This window comes from Chamaea fasciata, unplaced genomic scaffold, assembly GCF_029207755.1.
Source record: "Chamaea fasciata isolate MVZ Bird 193981 ecotype frontalis unplaced genomic scaffold, bChaFas1.0.hap1 SCAF_5, whole genome shotgun sequence".
NCBI lineage: Eukaryota > Metazoa > Chordata > Aves > Passeriformes > Sylviidae > Chamaea > Chamaea fasciata.
In genome coordinates, this window is record NW_027094090.1 from 41143711 (window position 1) to 41167281 (window position 23571).

Sequence of the window (23571 nt, forward strand, 5' to 3'; positions counted from 1 at the left end):
CTTGCTCTGTCTCCAATGGTGAGCCATTACATACAAGCTAATATTGCCAATACATCATTTACAAAAGAAGCTGCTTAAATTATGCCAGCTCTACCCCACATGTTCCAATAAGGGCATTTTAGAGGAGTTGTTTAAATGCTCTTTTAGGTGCACAATTTCTACCACATGTGAAATAAGCCTGATAATTAAATACAGCTTTTTGTCAACTAATGCTACTAGTTCAACTTTCTGATGATTGGAAGTTATTTCAAAAACCCTCAGGTTAAAAGTGGAAAATTACCCGAAATTATTCTCCTGCGACAAAAGTTATCCATAACAAATTTTATCAAGTTGCTAAAGAGCTTTGGCTTAAGATTCTGCTCCTTTCCATTTATTTGACATAGCTTTTCCATACTGACATGCTCAAAATTGCAGTCTTGAGCCACAAGGCTTCAGAGACTTGTATTTACCTCAAATAAATTAATCTGGTTCATTGATGCTGGGACAATGTAAGCAGGTTCTGCCCCTTTGCTTATTAGAGGTAGAAAAGTCAGAATTGATGCCTAATTATAAAACACTTTAAGGTAAGGAGTAGATCACGTACAGCTTCCAGAGTATCCTGCCAGTTTACAATGCTACATCACCTCCTTTATTAAGAGTAAATGGTCCTGTCCAATAGTTTAAGGTGACTGATTTTTTGTTTTCAAGTTCTTTTAGCATCTCTATTGATCTAGTAAATGTCTTTCTTTCAGGTAGTCCAGATGAGGCAAAAGCAGGGTGTGTTAGAATAAGTGTATTACGATATCACAAAGAAAAACTTTATCAATCTCTTTATTCATAGGTTAAAATGTAATGCCATACAGTTCTTAACAATTACTGACTGAAAAAAATTATCTGCATGAAACAGAAGCAAAACTGAATGAGACTAATTTAAAAAGCCATCTTGCTTCAACTTTTGAAACCATTACATACAGAATAATATACATATTTACATTACAAGTATATTATATAAATATAATATATATGTAATCTTGTAACCACAATAAATATCAAGGTCTTTTTTAGGCACACAGCATAGAAAAAAATGCAGAATCTGCACAATCCTTAAGATTCTTGGAGTGACTCACTCTAACATTGTTTTCACACTGAAAAAGCAAATATTTTACACAAAATATACAGCCACAATTTATGCAGTCCCCAGTGAACAGGGAATCTTTGATCGCTTTCCTATACGTCTACTCCTTGATTTTCCAATACTATTGCTCTCTACAGCTATTACATAAGAAAATAGTTTGCAGGTTTGTTTTTTATTCAGCTAATAGCCTAAGTAATTATCAGTGCTAATAAAGTAAGTACAGCATATCTACATAAGGTATATACAAGTGTTTACACAAACACAGGTTTGGTGAACTACTACGGAGCTCACCATTAATACTTGGGAGTTAACCTGAAATTCAGCAGAAAAAAAATGGATTTTCAATGATATAATCTCAGAAATATCATCTGAGCAAGACCTGGGCTTCAGAAATAGAAAGGTTTTAATTTAGAAGTTAATTAAAAAATCAAATTCTTGGCTATGCTGGCAGATGTAGGCTGCCATTGAATTTGAATGTTTCCTTCAGTGCAAGTAAAAACTCAGAGAAACAATCCAAAGGGAATTTTCTCAACCAACACGTTCAGTCGTGCCATTTTACAGACTGTCACTATGGAGCACCTGAGATCGCACCCTAGTAAGTGACGCTGACCACTTCTCATAGCAGGGCCGTGATCAGTGAGAGAAGAAACGAACAGCACTTTTTTCCTGTGGTTACAAATCAGACTCTGGCATGTCAGGCATATCTGCCATCAGGTAGCCAATACCATAACGTCCGTTTGGAGCCGTGTCCAGGGTCGGCGATCCAGTTTGTTTCCGATATATGTTTTTGCCAAAATTTGGAGATGGCATTTCACTTGGACTCTTCCCATGAATCAGACTTGTATTATCTCCCTCCAGATTAACAGGTTCCTTTATTATCCGCCCTCTTTTGTAGGACACAGATGCCAAACTACCAGAACTGTCATCAATAAGGTTGCAATGGCGTACCATGAAGACTATTGGGACTGGCAGTATGGCCAACACCATCAAAGATATACAGACAATCATTCCCCATGTTGGATAGCTGTGGAACTCTTCCATAGCCTGAGAAATACAATAGAAAAACTATTAATACATCTTTATCAGAAAAATAACAAAAACCTGCAGTCCTCACTGCAGTCAGTAGTTTTCAAGCACATACTCCACTGCACTCACAGTGTAGGCACCACTACAGATTTCAAATTTGAAGAGTCATGGAGATGTAGGATTGCTATCTTGCCGCCAGTGGAGCAGGACCAAAACACTGTTTGAACAGTTTCTGAGAGCACTTCAGCTGCACACAAATCAAGATTTTCCCTTTCGGCTTTCTGTTACATTCCTCTGTAGTTGCTCCCTGATCCTTTAAAGGGTGTCCAGAACAGACAAGTGTGCAGTGTTATCTGTAACTATGCCTGGAAAATTGTTCTGTAGGCTAATAGCTGGTCTAGACCGGGACCATCTCAGTTATTGCACTTTGCATAAACTTCAGGTAAACTATAATGCTGGGGCACTGACTATACCCCACACCTGTACTGCATCCATGTATCAATGGCCAGCAGGTTCCACTTGACTAATTTTGTACATAGGAAGGAATGGCATGTTTGGTATTCTATGGTATTTCTCTTTCCAATTTTTGAGGGCAAGAATCAAATATAACAAAAGCATTTTTCTGAGAATCATGTAACTGTCTGGACAGAGGCAGGCATACTACCTACCTATAGTAAAGCCAGCCTCTTGTGTTTATCCTTTACCTGTCTTTGCTGTGATTTCCCCTCGCCTCCCCAGCTAGTTTGGGAAAGTTTCGTTAGATGAATTTCTCTGACATTTTCTCTCTCTCTCCATTTTGCATTAAAAGCCTGTAGAAAGAGCTGAAGGCTCATGAGCCTACAACTAGCCAAAGTCTTCGGAGTTACCTTGACTGGATCTCTTTTTGAAGTGAAAGCTCAGAACCGTCTTGCCACTTTCCCTGACAAGTTCTTATCAGAGACAGCTGCAACCTACATTGTGGTATGTGTTCCCAAAGGGAAAAAGTTATGACATGGCTAAATCTCAGTATTTAATTCCACAAAAAAACTTGATGTGATATCTGAAATTATGGAGTTATCACCTGTTTTCTGCAGTAAAATAAGACTTAATGAACGTGCACAACCTCTCCCATCATTAAGAATTTCTTTAGCATACATTACAAAATAAAAGTCACCCAGAGCACAAAGGTTTGTGTCAGTTATAAGTTAAAGTAGAACTACTCTAAAACTAAAAAATTGTTGGTTTTACATCACTTGAGATAAAAGCAACCATGTCATTATTTATACTGATTTTGAATTTCTAATGGTAATTCTTTTGTCTGTTCATGTGTTTCTCAAATGCTTCCGGTACAATCACTATGATGATGATGATCATCATCATAGTGATATCACATCATCACTATGACGATGATGATGGTATCATATACACATACAAACCCTACAAACCCTACATCATATACACATACATACTATATACATACCGTGTCTTCAATCCAAGCATTGTAACCAGGAGGACTTAATCCCATTTGGACAATGCTAGCTACCAGTAAACACAACAATACAAATGGTGAAACATACTTCCACATGTAGTAATAATACTTGCTTGGAGAAAACCCCAGCATATCCTTCAGATCCTCCATAAATCTGTGAAGAGATTAAAATGTTACTGTTAGTGTAGACACTGAGATTTTGAGCGCTATAGCGCCTAACCTGAGGGAATCAACAGAATGGAAAAAATGCATATAATAGAAATAGCTGTAGTTTAAGTTACTTGTTGGGCTGAAAAATACAGTTTACACTAGTAGTGCAGACCAGATGAACAAAAGGAATCCCTGCACAGTGCAGTGACTTAGTAAGCTGCTTGCTGGACTGTGCTGGAAGATATTTAAACTCACTTTTATTTTATAAGACTCTTTTTTACATTTTCTTGTATTGTCTACAAGGTTTTTTACTGGCACATCTTATAGATTGTGCATTATTAGTTTTGAAACCACACACGTGCTGCAGTCTAAAAAACTAACTTATGCATAAGCTATGGTTCGCATCATATAAGCTGCTAAAATAAAACTTTGCCAAGCTATAAAACTGCCTCAAAATCATAATTTAAGACTTGAATAAAACTCCTATTTCTGCACTCATGATGGTTCCAGAGCCAGTAGAAACAGAGAATGCTTCTAGAAATAATTCTTTTGGAGTGTGCACAAGCAATGGTTGTTTTAAGTCCCTTGCGGTCCCACTCCCTTTTGAAATGTGAATCTCAGAAATGCTCTTATAAAAGGATGTTTTCCAAGCAGTTACACATGTGAAGCTTCTGTCCTGTAAACTATCAGGAAAAAAAAATTAACTGCACAGCTTAAGGCATTCTATTGTTTGTTTACACTGAAATAAAATACATCATTAAAAGAAGATGAATTTACAAATGGACTGTGCCCTCTATAGATAGCCTTCTCTTTCTGAGATCTCCAGTTCTTATTCCAGTTGAACATGAATCTGTTATCTTTACTTTAAAATCTTCCATTGTCTCCATCCTACTTATCTTCTTCTAAAAGTCTCCGTTAGCTCAAGCTCCTTATAGCACTGATTCCAGCATGGGAGATTTTCCTTCCTGACTACAGAGATTCACAGATTGTCTCTTCTACAGCACCCTTTGGATGCTATGCTTTGATGTTCTACTATCAGATCAAAAACTTTGTGCCTAATAAGACATTTATATGGAATTTCATCTACAAGGAACCCTTGGTACTATCACAGCCAATGGCAACCTGAGGCTGTTGATATTAACAGTTTTTGCAAACTGAATTGCTAGGTTCCTGAAGGATATTCTGAAGAAACATACATCAGAAGAAATAATAGGAATACTCCAGAGGGAATACTGAGGTGGTCATTACAAATGAGAAACTTGGCTGTTTACTTTTCACTGTATCCTGTTAGAACCCCTTCTGAAAACATGAACTGCCTGCACTGAGAATCATAAGCAAAGGATTACCATCTTTTAGCTATGCCTAAATATCAACTTCCTCACAGGTAAGGTGCTGACTTTTGGCATGTACATTCACAGTGGAACCTGGACATTAGCAACCTTATAACTAGGTCATCTGTTTTACCTTTTGGTTGCATGTGTAAAATAATCTACGTGGTGTTTTTGTATCTAAATGATCAATTATAGGATTATACATGTGGTCCAAGTCAGAATTCTCCCTTAATGAGCAAGCAGACAAAGTACTACATGCATAAACCAGAAACAAGGTCTGGAAACCAAAAAATTAAATATTCTTCTTATATTTTTGTTTAATTGTGACAAGGGATTGGTTGATTACTCAGATAAAACAAGTGAAAAGTCAAATGAAACCCCACCCATTCTATGTCACACTTTTTCTTCATGCAAAGGAATTACAGACATTTTAATTACTGCAACACATTAATACAGCATGCTCTTTTTGACCAGTGCATGGCATAAGTTATTTTTGATACAAACTCTTCCATTCCTTAAGCGTGGCACATATTAATCTTACTTACTGAACACAGTCTGCTGATTTTGGATATAAAAGGAATTAAACAAAAAATAAGAAAAAAAAAAAAAGAGGGATTTATGGTCATTCCTCTTCACCCATCCCCAACAGGTCACTTTACTGTTGTCAACTGTGCTGCTTCCAAGTAAGCTTTGAGCCTGTTTTTGCTATTATCTTCTCTCTCATAACTAATGCAAAGAAAAATTAATTACTATAAACACCCCAAACTAAATTTAGTTCATAAATTGAAACCTTTTCTTTTTACTGCCACTAGAGTTTGCTTTGTTTCTTTCTCAGGCTGCCTGGAATACTGCATTGAAATACTCATCCTCATCTGTTGCTTAGACCACGGTTATTTTTGAAATCTTTCTCTTGATGTCTTTGTTGATACAAATTCCCTATACTTTCCTATCCAGCCTCCTTTCCAAATCTCTAATTTTGTATCTTTTAGTGCATTCTCCTCTTTTTGGACCTCTTGCAATCATTCTTTGGGTTTCAGTACACTGTTCTGATGTAGTGTATCTTGCTTCAAACCTGTGCTTAATAACAGAATAGATTCTTGACCAGATTGACATGCTAATTACTTATATTTCTGTGCATATTGCAAATGCTTCATAAAATATAATTAAAATAGTAATAATTATTGTAAAGAATGTTGTTGATACGGTCATCGAGATACATTTCCTTCACTTACTTGTCTATTCCATAAATTCGGATGACTGCAATATTCTCCAAAATGACCACAATAAGCAGGGGCAGAGTAGCTGAGTAGTCATCAAACATTGTCACAAAATAATTTCCAGAGCGCTGCACAAAGATCAGGCCAATAAAAAATGCTACCAAGCAGCAGATGACTGGAATAAAGGACAGAAATGTGACCTATAACTACAACAAAGTTCCACTGACAAAGAGGGACTACGACATTATTTCATAGAAGTCAAGTCAGTAACATTCAACTATTTAGCCGGTCTCAATTTTAAGAATATTAGTAATCCCACCTCTTTCCTACAAAATGGAGAAGTTATGAAATTAGAATTACTAGAATCACTGTATCATAGCAGTCCCGATTAAGCAGCAGAGATTAGTGAAATGACTATTTCTCACATAATGCAAATAGCAAGGGGAAAATCAACCAGTAGGCAAAACATCATACATCACGTTAATTGGACACCAGCTCACTTTTTGGAACTCAGAAGTGGAAAGAACTTCTAAGTGAAAATATGGGGGAAAGAAATAGTATGAAGAAGTTTCTATGATTCTAAAAAGACTATGATTCTAAAAAATACAAAGGCTCAATAGACTTCCCTTAAAAGATCATTCATGGCATAAATTTAAGAATTTGAACTGGGTTCCCTGAACTCTAAGAGTTGCAAATGTGCTAACAATTCTGTAGAAGTTGAAAGCTTTTGTCTTGTAAGCACAAAATCTATTGCAGCCATAATCCTTCTTAAATACCACCAGTACTGCATGAAAATAATCCAGATATTTCATTTTTTACAGCCAACTAACAAAACACCACCTCAAGCTGTAATCTTTTGAGTACAGATGAGTTTAGCTAAAATCAAGCATGCACAACACTTTAAAAAATTACAAGAGCAAGGCAATTCTCGAATATTCCTTTACGTTAATTTTTTTTATAATCAAACAGAGTAACAAGGAATTACTGTAAAATACTCCATTACATCAGTATAATGACTATATATCATGGTAATTGCATACATAGTCAGGAAGAACAGCTAATTTCTAATTGCTGCACTGGTTATTTAGCAAGAAGTTAAGACCTAATTAATAAAATCAAAGAGACCAAAAAGTGTTCAATATCTTAGGACTTCGGAAAGATCAATTGATTTTATTTTTTAAGATTTTGATTTTATCTATCAAATGTAACTTATTATCTCAGTAAAGTAAGGAAAGCAACTGGGAAAAAAGCAGTGCTCTGCTGCATCAGGGGTTAATTCTTATAAAATGTAGTATTATTTCTCTCAGAGAGTTTATTATTTTCCTCATAGAGTTAGATAATGTTAAATCACCTTTTCTTAAAATTTATTTTCTATCCCACCTTTTACAGGCACTGATATGAAAGCTGAATTGGTGTGTAACACACCACATCCCTTGCAGCTGCCCTGAAGGTTTTCAGAATCCTAACTTTCACACCTTTGCTGGTGTTTTATATTAAAAAAAGAAATCCCTACAAGTCAAAGCTACATGAACACCTCAAATAACTTTGGGCATTAAAGTAATAAAAAAACCCCAAACAAAACAACTAGATGTCTTGTTTAAGACTTCATAAGCATTTAACAGGGAAAAATATGGTTCTCTAGAGAGCAACTGTACTGATTTTAACATAATAAAAATTTCATCACAAATTAAGATTTCATCTGGCCTGCTCAGTAATAGTTTGTAGTAATTTGCAATGTTTTTTCATTCCTCCCTTTTTCTTTGTTTCTCCAATGTGTGACACAGTCTGGAATAGAAAGTATTCTGAAACAGCCCAAAAGGACTGACCATACAGAAACTTGTAACAGAAATTAAATTAAATTTAAGTTTTAGGGTTTTCATGCTACTGTAAAAAGAAAAGGTTTTACTGGCAGATATTAAGGTGCCTGTGCATGGAAGTACAGTCTGGAATATAGTGATTTACTGCTCTGTAAAATGCTCTGTAAACTTCTATGTCAAAAAAAAAGAAGAAAAAAAATTCATAGTCTCAAAAAAAATTTAGTTTTCTGCTCTACAGAGAGAAGAAAGTTTGTGTAACTCACCAGTAAGAATTTCTTTCCTGACCTTGAAGGTATCAACAATGGGCGTGATAATGCCTTCAATGGTTCCAAACATACTTCCAAGTCCCAAATTTACTAACATGAGAAAGAACATGACTGACCAGAAGGGAGAAGCAGGGAAGTGGGTCATTGCTTCTGTAAATGCAATAAAAGCTAAACCAGTTCCTTGAACAGCCTGTCAGCAAAAAAAAAAAAAAAAAAGAAAAAAGAAAAAAGAAAAAAGAAAAAAGAAAAAAGAAAAAAGAAAAAAAATCATTTATTATTCATGATTTTTTTCTTTTTTTTGGTATTGTGACAGTCTGACAAATCTGACTTGGTGTTCATACAGTGTCACTGATTACATCTTGAAGGCAGTGGGAAGTTGCTATCCAATATGTAATTCTTCCAATTAATACTATTTACTGGAACATAAGAATTTGTAAATTGATTTGCATTAACACAATCCTTTCATAGAATCATAGATTACTTGGTTTGAAGGTGTCCCATGGATCACCTGGTCCAAACTTTCTTGGCAAAAGCAGTCTAAACAAGACAGCTCAGCACCCTGTCCAGCTAAATCTTAAAAGTGTCCAGTGACATGGAAACCACCACTTCCATTGAGAAATTAGTCCAATGGCTGATTGCACTCATTATGAAGAATTTTCCTCTTGTGTCCAATCAGAACTTCTTTCTCTCTTTCACTGATAATTTTGCATGACAGCTACTACGTATAACTACTACAAAATACACTCTCTTTTCTCCAGTAAGCATATACAGGATTTAATTTCTGTACTTTTTTTTCCAAATTTAAACAGCAGCCATAGTATAGAAACTTCAAAAGTCTAACTCATCAATTTCCTATTTTATCTTCAGCTGCTGGTGCAACTATATAAAAGTCAGTGTTTCAATCTGCAACTGCCTCTCTAAAGCTGGAAAACTGTAATTTCTGTTACAGATTTGGCTTACTGTAAAATTAACTACCTAATAAGTAGATAAAATAACTTTTAAGTTTTAGTGAAGTAGTATTTAACACTAGAATATTCTGCAGTCTGAGACACTGAATAGGTAACACCTCTGTTTAGTCTTTGGAAAAACCCTCATGCTCAATTCTTCTGAAAAACAGAGCTTAAAAAACTTACCACCTCCTGCGAAGAAAGATGTAATGAACAAAATATATTATAAATCAGTGAAGACTATATTAAGACATCAGAACTGAAAGTCCTCAAGTGAGCTGGAATGCAACCATGTTTTCATCCAGATCTTCATAGGTGCATGGCTCACAGATACACTGTACTGATACTCCGTAGGTACACTTCACATCTTATTTCAGGCTTACAAATATTCATTTGTTCATAATCTCCGTATTCAAGACTTAATCTCACCTTGTCAAGTTCATCTTCAATTTGACAAGACTTCAGACCAAGAGAATCAAACTGTTCTTCTGTGACTTTCTGTATAATGTCATAAACTAAATTGTAATCTTTTGCTGTAATGCTTGAGAAATTGATATGATGTGGGATCATATCTTGGCTGAGATTGCCCATTTTCAAAAGTTTTAAAATCTTCTCTGAATTTCTGTAAAACACAACAGAACAAGAGAACAAACTCAGTGGTCCGTGTTAGTTCATGAATGAAATAAACCATAAAAAATTTTTTTTAAAAAAATGGATATTCATACTGGGTAACACATTTTTCATTTATGATATTGGCTTTGAAGCCCAGAACTGCAAACACCACCAAAGTTGCCAGCACAGAAGTGAAAAAATTGATGAAGGACACCAGTACAGCATCAAAATGGCAGTTGTTGTCTCTCTTGTTGTAGCTTGAAAAGGCAATGACTCCACCAAATCCAAGCCCTAAGGCAAAGAACACCTGAGTAGCAGCTTCTCTCCAGACCTTGGGCTCCAGCATTATTTCAAGCTGTTTGAAATTAGATATAATATATGTCAGCTACAAAATGCATTACTATTATATGAAAAAAACAACAGAATAAACCCTACATCATAAAATGCTAATACTCCACTACAACCATATTTTCATTATGATAAAATGAAAGCTGAATGCGACCCCTGAAATTGGCAAACTTATGAGCCAGAATTTCCATTTATTTTATATTGTCTAAACATCGAAGAGAAACATGCTATACACTATGTTCCCAACAACAAGACACTACTGGAGTTATGTAACTGAAATAGCAGCTAGTTATACCGAGAAATGAACACACTTTTTAATTTTTTTTACAGTATTAGCTGTCTTTTATTTACAGTATATGTACTGACTTCTGTTAGACTTAAGATATATTTTAGATTGATCAAACCTCTTAATATATGCAATGAGTATCAATAAAGTTGCTTTGTTGCTACTTTTTAAATGCACAAAACAATGGTGAACATGAGATACACATGCTTAAATGGAATTCTATTACATGCAAATATGTAAAGCAAAATGAAATATATGAAATGAACGCTTGCCTCCAAAAGCTGTATAGTGCATAAGTCAAGTCTCTTAAGTCAGATGCCTTGAACTTAACCTTATGTTAAATGGGTCATGTACTTCAGGGGCAACTAAGCCTTTTATCAAAAAATTACAGTATTGCTCACTCAGATCAACTGCATTGCTCCTTCAAAAAAAAATAACTTTGTTACAAAGGTATGAGTCACCATCTGTCTATCTCAAATTCTTCTAGATACTGAATCACAAAAAAAAAGTAAAGAAGTACATATCAAATTTAAACATCAGATTTGCTCAACCTGATTCAGGGCCTCCATTAATGCAAGTAACTTATTTTCTTTAAACCCTATATTTATTCATAAAAGTAGAACTAAAAAAGAATCAGCATAGATGTCAGCATTATTAGACTGACTGTCTTACTCTGAGGAGAAATAAATCTGCTATTGTTGTATTTTGAATAAAATGTCAGTTTCCCATGGAGATAAAATATTTATTACTGATAGGGAGCAGAAAGCCTCTTTATTCACTCATATATAAGCTGAAATACCACATAATTGGGAAAAGGTGTTTATGACCATAATCATACTCCCGACTTGCAATTCAGATTGTTATTACAATGCACAAGTGGCTATTGCACATAGTTCTGACTCCGTATCACTCTGTCGTGCCAGAGCTTTCCCACCAGAGGGAGCATGAGGAACGTTCCTAACTGCACCAATCTGTAACTGGTTGAAATAGTAAAACACTTCTCACTTCCCATAATATATCCTTTGGTACCATCGAAAGTAGTGTGGTTTTGGATACACGTAGCCCAGACCTTCAAAACTGACACTAGATTGATTTCCTATTAGGCACTCTACGTGAAGTTTTGGAGTTTCTGTACTTCAGCTTCATATAATTCTACAGTTTAACTGCAGCAGTTGATTTAAGTGGGCTATTCACACACTTTTCTTTAGATTTTCCATTAAGTTTATTTAGAATTTCTGCTTTGTGTAAGAGCCATGCCAAACAGAGAAATTCTCCCCTTCTATATTGGTCTTGCACTCTCACACCTGTGTGCCAGTCCTCTCATGTGCTGGCATAACTCATGGGAATTTGCTACGATTGTCTGTGCTCAAAATGTGATCATTTGCTCAGCTAATTGGGCCAACAAGACGCTTCTTTCTGCCTCCCTTCTCACATCTATCTACCTGGGTAATTTTCAGTAATGGTAGATTGGTTTAGCACTCCTTTTTACAGCCTGGGTGACCGAATAAAATGTTAGCACAGTGGAGTGAATGAAACAACAGGTGGGAGAGTCTGAATTTCTTCAGGTAGTCTCATATGAACCTACAGTCCAAACTAGTGCTCAAGTACAAAAAATTATAATGCAAGTATTTTGTAAGGTTTATATTCATATATACATGATATGCAGGCCTCCTAACTTCACATTTAAACTGCAACTTAAATTTTGATACAGAACTGGAAACTGCCAGAATAAATTAAGAACCATTTTTCGTTCGATATCATTTATGAACAGCTGAAACAATTGTATAATTAAGTATAACGTAACTGTAAAGTAAGCACCAGCTGCAACTTATTTTAAGTCTAATTCATGAAGTAGTGAATACTGAAGAGGTGTTGGTATCCAAGGGGAGTTTATATGTTTATTTTCCCTCAGTATCTAGTGGTACTTCTTCAGCCAAAGAAAGTATTAATACTGTGGTTGAGAAACCAAATTATATCTTATAGAGGTCTGTATTTCACCTCCACTTTGGACTTTCTCTTGTTAGTAGCATGCCATTTCTCTCTTCCTCAGGTTTCCCAAATTTGCCTGAGCAGCCTGCAAGCTCCTGCACAAGCATCTGAAGTCGTGACAGTGAGTGAAATGGAACACGACTGCATCAATGTGACAGCTGACAAAGGTCATGCTTATAGGATGACAGTTCTCCAGACTCAAAACACCTGGAATCAAAACAACTGACAACACCCTGTCATCTAGCACTAGCCACTATGTGCATTGATTTTGATTATCTTATTATTTAGCTTTCATTTTTGAAATGATAGTCCTGTTCTTCTCAACTGTACTGTGAAGTGGACTTGTCAGAAAGCCCATTTCACAACACAAGATGAAGCCCACAGTTACACATTCCTGACTAGGGCTCTGACTATTGAAACATGCTGTTCCTATAGTACAGATGTAGCTGCACGCATTTGAGATAGGTGTGGGCAGAATTTAGATCTTCAAACTAAACACCTCCACAGTTAAGACAATCTAAAGCTGCGCAAGGCACATTTCTGGCAAAAATATTGGCAGTAAAAAATATATGCTTAGAACTGTTGCTATCCTGGCATGTCATAAGAAAATTGATAAGGAAAGCTGAGCGGCAAGTACTAGAGCTACTTTATTATTAAACACAGGCCACCTGTAATTTGGGCTACTATGTAAACAGCTTTGATTTTTTCTTTTCTGAAAAGGAGGAAAAATAATGCTCCTTTTCAAAAGGGACAAGCTAATTATGTATGCCATGATAGTTCAAAGTAAGGCACCGACAACCCAGAACTAGACATTTCAACATCTGAAAATGGAAAACTTCTCTCTCCAGTATTTAGAGCTCTCTAAACTTCCTGAATCCTCTAAATTGAACTCTCAGTTGTTGTAGTTTTGTCGAGGCATGTAACCTCACCTAAGAGAGGTAACTCTACAGACCCTTGAAACACCTGGAGCCTTTAGACTTTAGGGCTTGGTATTGCGCCACTGAGATAAACAAAAATTTTGCAATTTAAGCAAACAGAAAAACAGCCAAATATTCTATGAAAACAATAAGCTTAAATGAGAGCATTCATAAATGGTCAAACTGCCACAGAAACTTTAATACCCTGCAAACAGAAATTAAGTACATACCTTAGGGGTGAACATGTGACGAATTCCATCCACTGACCCATTAAGGAGCAGTCCTCTGATCAGAAAGCATAAAAGTACCACATATGGAAAAAGGGAACTAAAATACATGATCTGAAATACAAGAAGGTAAGAAAAAATGTAACATGACATTTAACATGGACTTTCTTTTCAATAGGTTCATTCACTACACAATATCCTTTGGATTGAATCATATGCTCTAAGAAATATGCAGAACACTTCCCAGTCCCCTTGTCTCTGCAGAAGAAAGCAAAATCACATGACTGTAAAAGAAATTAAATTCTGTACTGTACAAAAGCAATACAACTGCCTGATGTCTTTGTCTAAAAGATACTAACTAATTTTACTAACCAATAAAGAGCCACTGGACTCCCAGGGAAATTCAGCATTAACTCAGTGAGATGAAAACAAAGACAGAAGTAAACCATTCCAGAAATGCTTCTCTTTACAAAAGCACCTTGACTAGGGATAGCAAAGGTATGCAGTGTGAATAGAAACTAAGTTTGTCTTCAGAAGGAAAGGGGACAAGAATCAATAGAAAATATATTAATAACCGATGAATTCAATTACTAAGTAATGCTTACTGTCAAAACAACAAAAAATTGTTATCAAATCTCATCTTTCATTACCCATCACTGAAAATTTATTCTGTAAAGTCTAGTAAAATGATTCACTAGTTGAACTACTTATTTCTTTAACTGAAATGCCCCAAGGAGGTCACAGAAATTGCCATGGTAGTGCCAAACTTTTTAAAAGCAAAGAATTTTGCTACTTGGACAAATTATTTTTCTGCTGAAAATCTCACCAAGAACAACAGATCTAGCAAATCTTTCACCAGCAAATACAGCTGTCTGCATGCAAAGGAAAGATGACAAAGTAACAGTGCTCAGATGCAAAGGGTTGCTAAGTCATTTGTCAAAAGAAACAATCCAGAATCCTGAAAAGCAGCTGTGTTAATACCAGAAGCATGGATTTGTGAATACACTGCAGCCATATGGTGAGTACACATGGAAACTTATTTCCTCAGACACTCAAAACACAAACACTTATGCTGCACGATAAAGCAGACGTACAGTTACATGCAACTATTATGCTGTTGAGAAGCAATGATTCTTCTTCAGATCTCTATTTCCATTAAATTACTACCAGTTCCAATAAACTTGACAGGATTTTAATGCTTAACTACTTATACTCCTCTACTTGAGATTATACAAATGCAGGGGTGAGTCAAAGCACTTAACCTGCTCCTACAGATTTCATGAGTGAACAGAGGGTTTGGTGAACAGAAATGTCCTGAAATGCTTCAAAATAAAACAATGTCATGCAGGTAAACAGTATACTCACTTTGCCTGAAGACTGAATGCCTTTGATCATGGCTAAGCATACCATGACCCAGGCAGCCAGCAAGCAGATAGTCATCTTCCAATTTAAACCCCCACTCTCTGACAGAGAGCTGGAAATATTCAATGCTTCTCTGTACCAGTAATAAGTGGTTGCAGAACTTTTTTCACACTCTGGCTCCACAACTGTCAAAGAGATGTTAGCAAGTGACGAATGGGTCCAGGAGAGGTTATTTCATAACAATGTTCTACTACTTCTCAATATTTCTAAATGTGCCATCATCATTTATTAAGAAACGAAACTCAAAAAACAGTCTTAACACATTGTCTAAAAGAAAAAGTGACTGCTATCAGTGAAAGTTTCTAGGCATATCTTTTGAAACAGCATTTTGGGATTATGTTTTCCTCGGCATTATGGCTAATTCTACTCCAAGGTAGAATTAATTTCTCACTTCAGAGCTAAATAGTACACAGGTTTAGATGAAGACATACATTCCATTAATCACACATAAAATTATATTATCTGCATATGATACTATGATTACATACTATGAAAACTATCTCTTTGCAATGAACACAAATTTGAAGACATATGGAAAACAAATCATTGATTGTGTCTGCTTTGATACACTCAAATAAACAGGGACTTAGGTACCATTATAAACAAAAAAATAATAACATAATGATACCAAAGTGATGAGAAAAGGAAATAAATGGTTCCTACACAGGTACATTTAATGATAGTTGCTATGTATATTCCAGAAGTGATTCTTTGGATCGTACTGTAATTCTGTTATAGTCATGTTATCAAACAGCTTAAGAAACTGTGTATCTACATGTAAATAGATCTTTTTCAGAGAAAATATTTACATTAAGTTCTTTATAAATTATTAATACCTGACAATCAACCATACATGTAAGCATGTCCTGAGTGAAGACAATTAACGAAAAAAAAGGGGAAAATACACTATTTTTAAGAAACCTAACACAGATGACAGATCTTCATTGAAATAACCTATTAAAAATGGTACGATGTTATCAAATATAATAGTTTTCTTTTTTTAAGCTTAGTTCAGATGGCCTCTGCTCAAGTTAGGGTGACACACCATATCTTAATATTTAGAAAGGGTAAGAGTACATAAACAACCACTGCTGCTCAATTAATGGACAGTAGCTTGTGGAATACAGTCAGTCTGACTGTGTGTCAACATTCACAAGTACTGACTATTTCTGTATAATAACTGAAGCAAGCAACTCTGGAAAAGACACTACAAAAAGGTACAACTTTTCAAACATCCCTGGTTGTTTCTTTATTCAAGTGATATTCAAAAGATAATTAAACAAAATTTCGGATCTGAAATAAAAGGAAACTAAAAGAAGAAATAATTCATATTTCAATAGCAGTAATAATACAAAATGTGTACTGTTACAAGGTAACCAAACCCAAGGGATAAAGAACTTTTCATGCTGCTATAGAATATGCCCATAAGAGATTATCTCATCACAGCAAAAATCAAAGGACTGCTTATCTCATTTCTAATAATTTACAAAGAAAACAGTGCTCTTATCACTCCCATTTCATTGATATATACAGCTTTCCATTTTCTCCTTTGTTAGTAAACCAATGACTTTTTGCCAGGAAGTATCCTACTAGTTAAAATGTAAAAATATCCTTCTTTCACCTTTGTTTTTTACCACGTAAGTGTAAAAAGCAGTATCAACATCCAAAAAAAAAAAAAAAAATACTAAGTTTTTTTTTCTGCAACACACTAAATAGCATTCTCCTAATTGCACTACTCTTTAAAATGCTGGTGACAGTGATGCTTCTTTCCAAATACAGCGCAGCGCATGTGTCTTAGATTAAGCTTTTGTTCTATTTTTTCAAGTATTATAATGTGACATCTTAATAAGACAGAAAACCACTTTTGCATAGAACACTTTTGCACACAAATATCTTCTTGAATTGTAGTTTTTCTCCTTTTTGTTTGAAAATCTAATTTTATATACTTTATACGATTTTAAGAACCTCATGTTAACACAGACTTACAGGTATGAGATGCATTTTTAACTAAAGGACATTGGTCCCATGGTAAGGGATGCTGAAAAGACTGGGAAAAGTAAAAGAGGCTCCATCCAATAATGACATTGTAGTACAGGGCCACAAAGAAGCACACCTAGTAAAAAGGAAAAAAAAGAAAAATTAAAAGGCTACATTTATGAAGTAAATTTAAAAATTTCTGCAGAATATCTGCATATTTCTGTACATTAGTCAATGAACCTAAGTTTAATTCAACAAAATCAGAAGAAAAAAGGAACAACTTGTCCTATTAAAGTACCTGACATTTTCTAAATTTTCACTTTTCTCCATACTTATCATGTTACTCCTATACTTTTACAGGCATTTTTCCTCCAGACTACTCTGTTCCACAGTTCCTAGTTTCAAAAGAATCACAAAACACAAGTTGACTGACATAAAATATGCATATATACCAACAGTTTTAATGGATCAATTCAAGTTCTAGGATCTTCGAAAACACTGTAAACTGACCTTGATGTCCAGCTATAAACCAACTGCCTATTCCTGCAGCAAAACAGGAAGTCTAAATCATAACATCTGAAAGCAAACAATGTTAAAAAACTTACTACACAGCTTGCAAATCCAATTCCTCCAAGTTTAGGGCTGATATAATTCCACACACCAATACTCCCCCGACGAATCCTCTGCCCCACGGCAAGCTCCAAGAAAAAGAGTGGAATCCCTATTATCAGCAGCAAGATTAGGTATGGCACAAGATAGGCACCTATGACGGGAACAAAGTACAAAAGTAAAAATCAGAGTAAATGGAAGAAGAGTCAGAACTTGACAGAACAAATATGAAAATTTCAAATAGCTTCAAATTTGACTTAGTGTCCTTCATTGATCACATGCTTTTTTGATCACATGCAAGAATAATTTTAGCTGAACCTTGGTCATAAGTCTTTTAAGATATCAAAAACCCAAAGACACCTGACTTATAAAGCACCGTAACATGTTTGAGGTAAGCCTCACTGCAAGTGAGATATTACTGAAATGAGTTATTTGTTTGAAATTTTGGACATTCAGTCAAACTTTTAAAAATACAGGATCATTGGAGCTGAATCAACATTTCTTAGAAAACCTTACAGCTTGACTTGTAACAGAGCAGCAAGACTGAATATAAAGGAAATAGAGAAAACAATCTGTACACAACATTCGGAGTGAGTTTCAATTATAAGAAATTTCAGGAGATTTCTCTGAATTTCTTCATTTCTCAGATGCTCAAAAAGGGGACCTCATGCTGTACATTAATAATGATGCTACCCAGCTAAGCAAGAAAACTGCATCAGCCTGTTGCTACAAGGCTCCAGACAGAAAACAGAAACATAAGGTGGAAGCAAAATGGCGTATTGTAGATCTGTATCTTGCAGTACTCACCAACTCTCTCCTTCAAGTCATATTTGAAAATGCAACTGCAACTTCACCTTTATGTAAACATACATACATAAAGCAATTTCTCTTATTTTTTTAAGGTCTTATTCCCAGGAACTGATCATACACAATTCTAACTTAAGTATGCATCTCCATTTTCAGGAAGTCTGACTGCAAGCAAATATATCCATAGACTAAGAGCACTGACAAGTTCCAAACTTAACTTCCTCCTTGGTGTTGTGGAGTATTTAATACCAGAGCTAACAAAACATGCAGGCACCAGCAATAAGCAACGTGGCACCTGACTCTGTGGCTCTTACGCTGCAATATAGACCACTGTGCTGGACAACCAACTCAAAGGCCTTAGAACTTCTGTTTGAAACTATTATAAGGTTAAGGATAAACATTTGAGAGATGCAGACTGCAGCGTGTTGAAGCGAGCTACAAAGCAAAGATCTAAAGACCTCAGGAGCTTAGATTCAGAGCTGCTAACTTGTATAATCAATACCTCCATCCTGTGATGAAAGAGAAGCTGAGAGAAGTTCAGAAACCAACTTGGCATTTATCCTCAACTCCAGCTAAGTCCTACTTCAAGCTCCTTCATCCAGGGTCAACTTTCTAGGGCTTTTTTAGGAATCTATCAAAATGCACTGGCATTTTCATATCCTTAGTGGGCAATTTATCTCATGGAATACACTTTATGTTAGAAAAGCTGAACTTTCCTAGGCTGTGCAGGAGGTCTCAGATGTTCTGGTAGCATTCACTTCCATTTAGGTCCACTTGCTATGTCCTTGCTCATGAAGGACACACTAACTTGATATCGCCTTCCCATTACAAAGATCTTACGAAGATATTAATCATGAAGTAACTACAGTCTTGAGTTCAAGACTAGGGGGAAAAAAAGAAGAAATAAAATCTAGGAAAAATGGGAGCCCCAACACAAGATGCTGACTTCCTGGAATGAGTCCAGAGGCACCAAGCTGGTCACAGGACTGAAAGACAGACCTGGGAAAGCTCAGTTCCTCAGTCTGGAGAAGAGAAGCCTCTAGAGAGACCTTACATAACCTTATAGCAGTACCTAAAGGGGACCTACAAGAGAGCTGTAGACCTTTAGTAAGGGCATGTAGTAACAGGATAAGGGGAAATAGCTCTTAGATGAAGGGGGGTAGATTTAGACTAGATATTAGGAAGGAATTCTTTACTATAATGTTGATTAGGCACTGGAACAGGTTGCCCAGGGAGGTTTTGAACTCCCCATCCCAGCTCCTATGTAGCTCCATGATAGTATGCTATGCAATAATATTGTCTGACCGTGTCTACTGAAGCATTGTTTTTACTGAGGTAACAGCTACATTCCTATTCAATACTTTGGTGTCTCTCGCAGTTCATTTTCTATGCACACATAATGGAGACATAACTTTCTATTAAGAAAAGAGACAGAAAGAAATAAATGTAAGGAAAACTGAGGAACAGAGCAACAACCACATTCAAAAATGAGGGGAACTATCAGTCTTAAAAACATACAACACAGAAACCATTAAATATCCCTGACCGACTCTCAAAATTTCTCCAAGATAGAATTTACATTGCAACTGAGAAGCTTTGGCATCACTGTCTTTAAAAAATCTGCTCTTACAATTAATTGAAAGCCAACAGTACACAGGTATTGTATTATATAACGCTACTGTAAATGATACCTTGGATCTTAATTAGACAGACGTGGCATAGCTGAGCAGAGACAGACCTACACAGCTCAAAAAAATTGGGGCCTAGTGACTTACCCTGTATCCCACTGGATGACTGTACTAGAGCAGGAACTGAACCCAGCTCTTCAGTGTCCCAGTCCACAACCTTAATCACAAGGCTGCAAAGTTAAGCACATGTTTAAAGACTGGGCTGATGTGGGTGTTTTATGGTGCAGTATCAATGTAAATTGCAAGATTTATCACTTAGACTCTACTAAATGAGTTAAATAAGTGTGGTGTTACATCCACATTACATTAGACATGACAACCCTGTAATTCAGTGGGTAGCCAGACAGAAGAGTTCACCACTATACTGCTAGGTTTGTGCAAAGCACCTGAAGTGCTGGTTCTTCTGATTATTCGAAGCTGCTGAGCTTGCTTCTGATCTTGTTCCTGTTGCCAAAGTGAACATAATAGAAAATGGTGCATGTGTGAGTTTCAGTACAACAGAGCTTGGACATAGCTGGATTATACAACTGTATCACAGCTACAAAGGGATTCTGGGCCCCACAGTCAACATGAAACCACATCATTTCTGGGCAAGTATTTTGCTGAAGTCTTCCCTTGAAGCTAGACATACTTTGAAGAACTCAGACATCCTCACTTCATCTTGAAAAAGAATCACTATGGAAACATCTCAGTATGTCTCTTATTTGCCTGTGCACAGAAATATGGGTCCTTGCAGTTACAGCTTTGGATAAGGACCGTTCTAATTTGAATTTGGATAATAAATTGGCCTGGAACAACATCCTACAATCAGTTTTCTGCTACGCCTATCAGCTATTCTGCCTTCTGAATATTAGAATTCTGTGCAGTTCAGGATCCCCAGGTCTCCTTTCTGCATTTACAAAATTATTCAACTGTAAAGTCACTTTTTTTTTTTTTTTTTTGCCTGTTTTGGTCTTAAACATTGGCTTTCATATTTAAAAACTCCTCTCAATAAGAAAAAAAAAAAACAACCCTCATCTTTCTTCACTAGAATGAATGAAAAAGATATAAGATTTCACAATTGTTAAAACTGTGCCCAGTACTGCTTTGATTTCCTAATTTTTTTATTTAATCAACCATCAGAATGGGATAACTGGTGAATTGCCTTTCTTGAGATTACCATAAAGCACTGCATTTGGGAACATGAATGACAGAACTGGAATAATGACATTGGTTTTGATTTAAGCTCTTATAAATGCTAAAAAAAATTCATAAAATTATATGATTCATTAGTGATTAAAGAGTTGGAAAATATTTTCAAAAGCAATTACACAAGGCAACATAACCATTACCACCTTGATACTACAGAAGAATTTTCTTCTCCTAGCAATTCTTGATGTAACCTGAAAAACATACTAACTTTCCACGTTTGTTACAGCTGCGGCTGTGCTAGATTTCAATTAAATGTCTGGTGTTTGATTTAATTCTTATTCAATCAAGGTGAAGTTTACTACTGTCTTTAAGAGAGATCTCAGCAGTTATCACTTACTAGACACTTACTAACAGAATGCAAGCAAGAAGCTGGCATTCAGATGAACTTATTTTCAATATCAAATGCTAAAATTTTCAAAGTTATGGCAAGTGAGCAACAAAACACTGTAAGTTAACAGTATACTAAGCTTCAGTAAGTAGAATTATTTACCACTACAAAATATAGGCTGCTTTTGTCAGGAAAACCCTGATAAATGGTTTTATGTTTTATCTGTAGGTTTACAGTCTATCCTGATAGGATAGTCTTCCTGTCACTAGTTTCAGTATGTTCAGGTGTTTACAAAACTGTGCTTAAAGGGTGAATATCACCCCAGCCATTTAGCTTCACTTAAGAATTACACTTGTAAAATAGAAACAAGACATTTTCAGTACACTGAAGTACAATGTAATTTTGAGTCTGATAATACCAAACTCAAAAAATTATACTGTAGTCATCAGTAAACTCAAGGCACTGAATATAAATTACTGATCCAAAGCTACATAATAAAGCCTCTGAATCCATACTCAGGTATTGGAATACAAGGGAATACTTGCTTTGCTCCCATTTCTCCTGTATTAGTTGTTAGCTCTTAACAGAGGAAAAAGCACAACTGCTCTGCTTTTTCATTGAACTACAGAACTTTAATGTCAATCTGCTGGTATTTCAGCAAAAAATTCAGACTACTTAACTGTAAAAACTCACTGACTCTACCCAGGTCGATCTTTACAAAACATAATGACACTATCATCTGGTACAATTTTTCATATATTGCTGACAGCTTATATCTACAACTGTTTAATAGTTCTTTTGATTTTTTAAATAACAGAAATATTATAAAAGACTAGCCTTAAAAAAAAAAAAAAAAGGAAAATCAGAAAAATTAAGTTAATGCTCAAAAAATGCAAAACAAAATCTTTGAGCATGTAGTACCTTGCAGACTCCTCATTTTTCTTCAAGGTAACACTCAATCATTTTAGCAGAAGAGCTAATTTAATTTTGTCTCATTACTACTAATTATGTAACAGTACCATTATACTTCTGCTAATCCTAAAGAAAAATTACAACCAAACAGAATAAACTTTAAATATTTTCTTTGTTTGAAAATATTGAAAGGTGTGCAAGCTGCCCTCCAAAAGACAGTTATGAGCATCAAGAAATTATAAATCTAGTCTGTAAGATTTATGAGCATCTTGGCAAGACTGGGCAGACCTGAGCAGTTCATTTTTAAGGCTATCAATCAAAGGAAGCTGAGGCAGCTCTGAACCTATGTTATGCTAACAAAGATTATGAAATTATTACACAGGTACTGTGCTTATCTGAACAAACACACATATTCACCTTCATGCAGCAAAGGAGAAATAAACAAATCCTGCAGTGCAAAAAAGAAATTGAGCATACTCAGCTCCAGTGCAAATTGCCTTTATCAAGAATCAAGGATGAAACAGCCTTTTATCTGTTAGGCTGCAAAGGGTGGAAGAGGTACCTGCCAGATGGGGTCTGGGCATTGCCTGCCAGGGGTAAGAAGGGCCTGTGGTGAGGACAGAGAGATCTACAGTCAGTTCCTCTGAACTTTACTGAACATCTTCAGCCCCTATTCCACAGAGCCTAAAACTCCTTTGCACCCTCCCTCTCAAAGTCAAGCAAACCATCACCCCGGAGTGCTCTCAGTCTCCTCCCAGACTCTTTTTTCCACTCGATACATTCAGAATTACAGCTACGTTAGTGTGGATCCAAGCACATCCCAGCTGCATCCTAGCCTATTCTCTCACCTCTCCCAACATCCTTCTGGGAATAAGACAAGTGTGAAAGTCATCAAAGAGCTTCCCAGCCTAGCTGTAACTTG

At 35.8% G+C, this 23571-nt stretch overlaps 1 protein-coding gene across 1 annotated transcript in view; it reads right to left on the minus strand.

The window, feature by feature from the left end:
- Positions 1–801: 801 nt before the first annotated feature.
- Positions 802–23571, minus strand: part of SLC6A15 (solute carrier family 6 member 15) — a 36326-nt gene continuing 13556 nt past the window's right edge. The window contains exons 3-12 of the mRNA XM_066183325.1: positions 17720–17877; positions 17124–17250; positions 15081–15262; positions 13719–13829; positions 10062–10303; positions 9766–9958; positions 8387–8579; positions 6322–6481; positions 3600–3762; positions 802–2158 (exon numbers count right to left, since the gene is read on the minus strand). Of these exons, the coding sequence (XP_066039422.1) occupies positions 1787–2158; positions 3600–3762; positions 6322–6481; positions 8387–8579; positions 9766–9958; positions 10062–10303; positions 13719–13829; positions 15081–15262; positions 17124–17250; positions 17720–17877 (1901 nt within the window). The 3' untranslated portion in view covers positions 802–1786. The remainder of the gene's footprint in view (positions 2159–3599; positions 3763–6321; positions 6482–8386; positions 8580–9765; positions 9959–10061; positions 10304–13718; positions 13830–15080; positions 15263–17123; positions 17251–17719; positions 17878–23571) is intronic.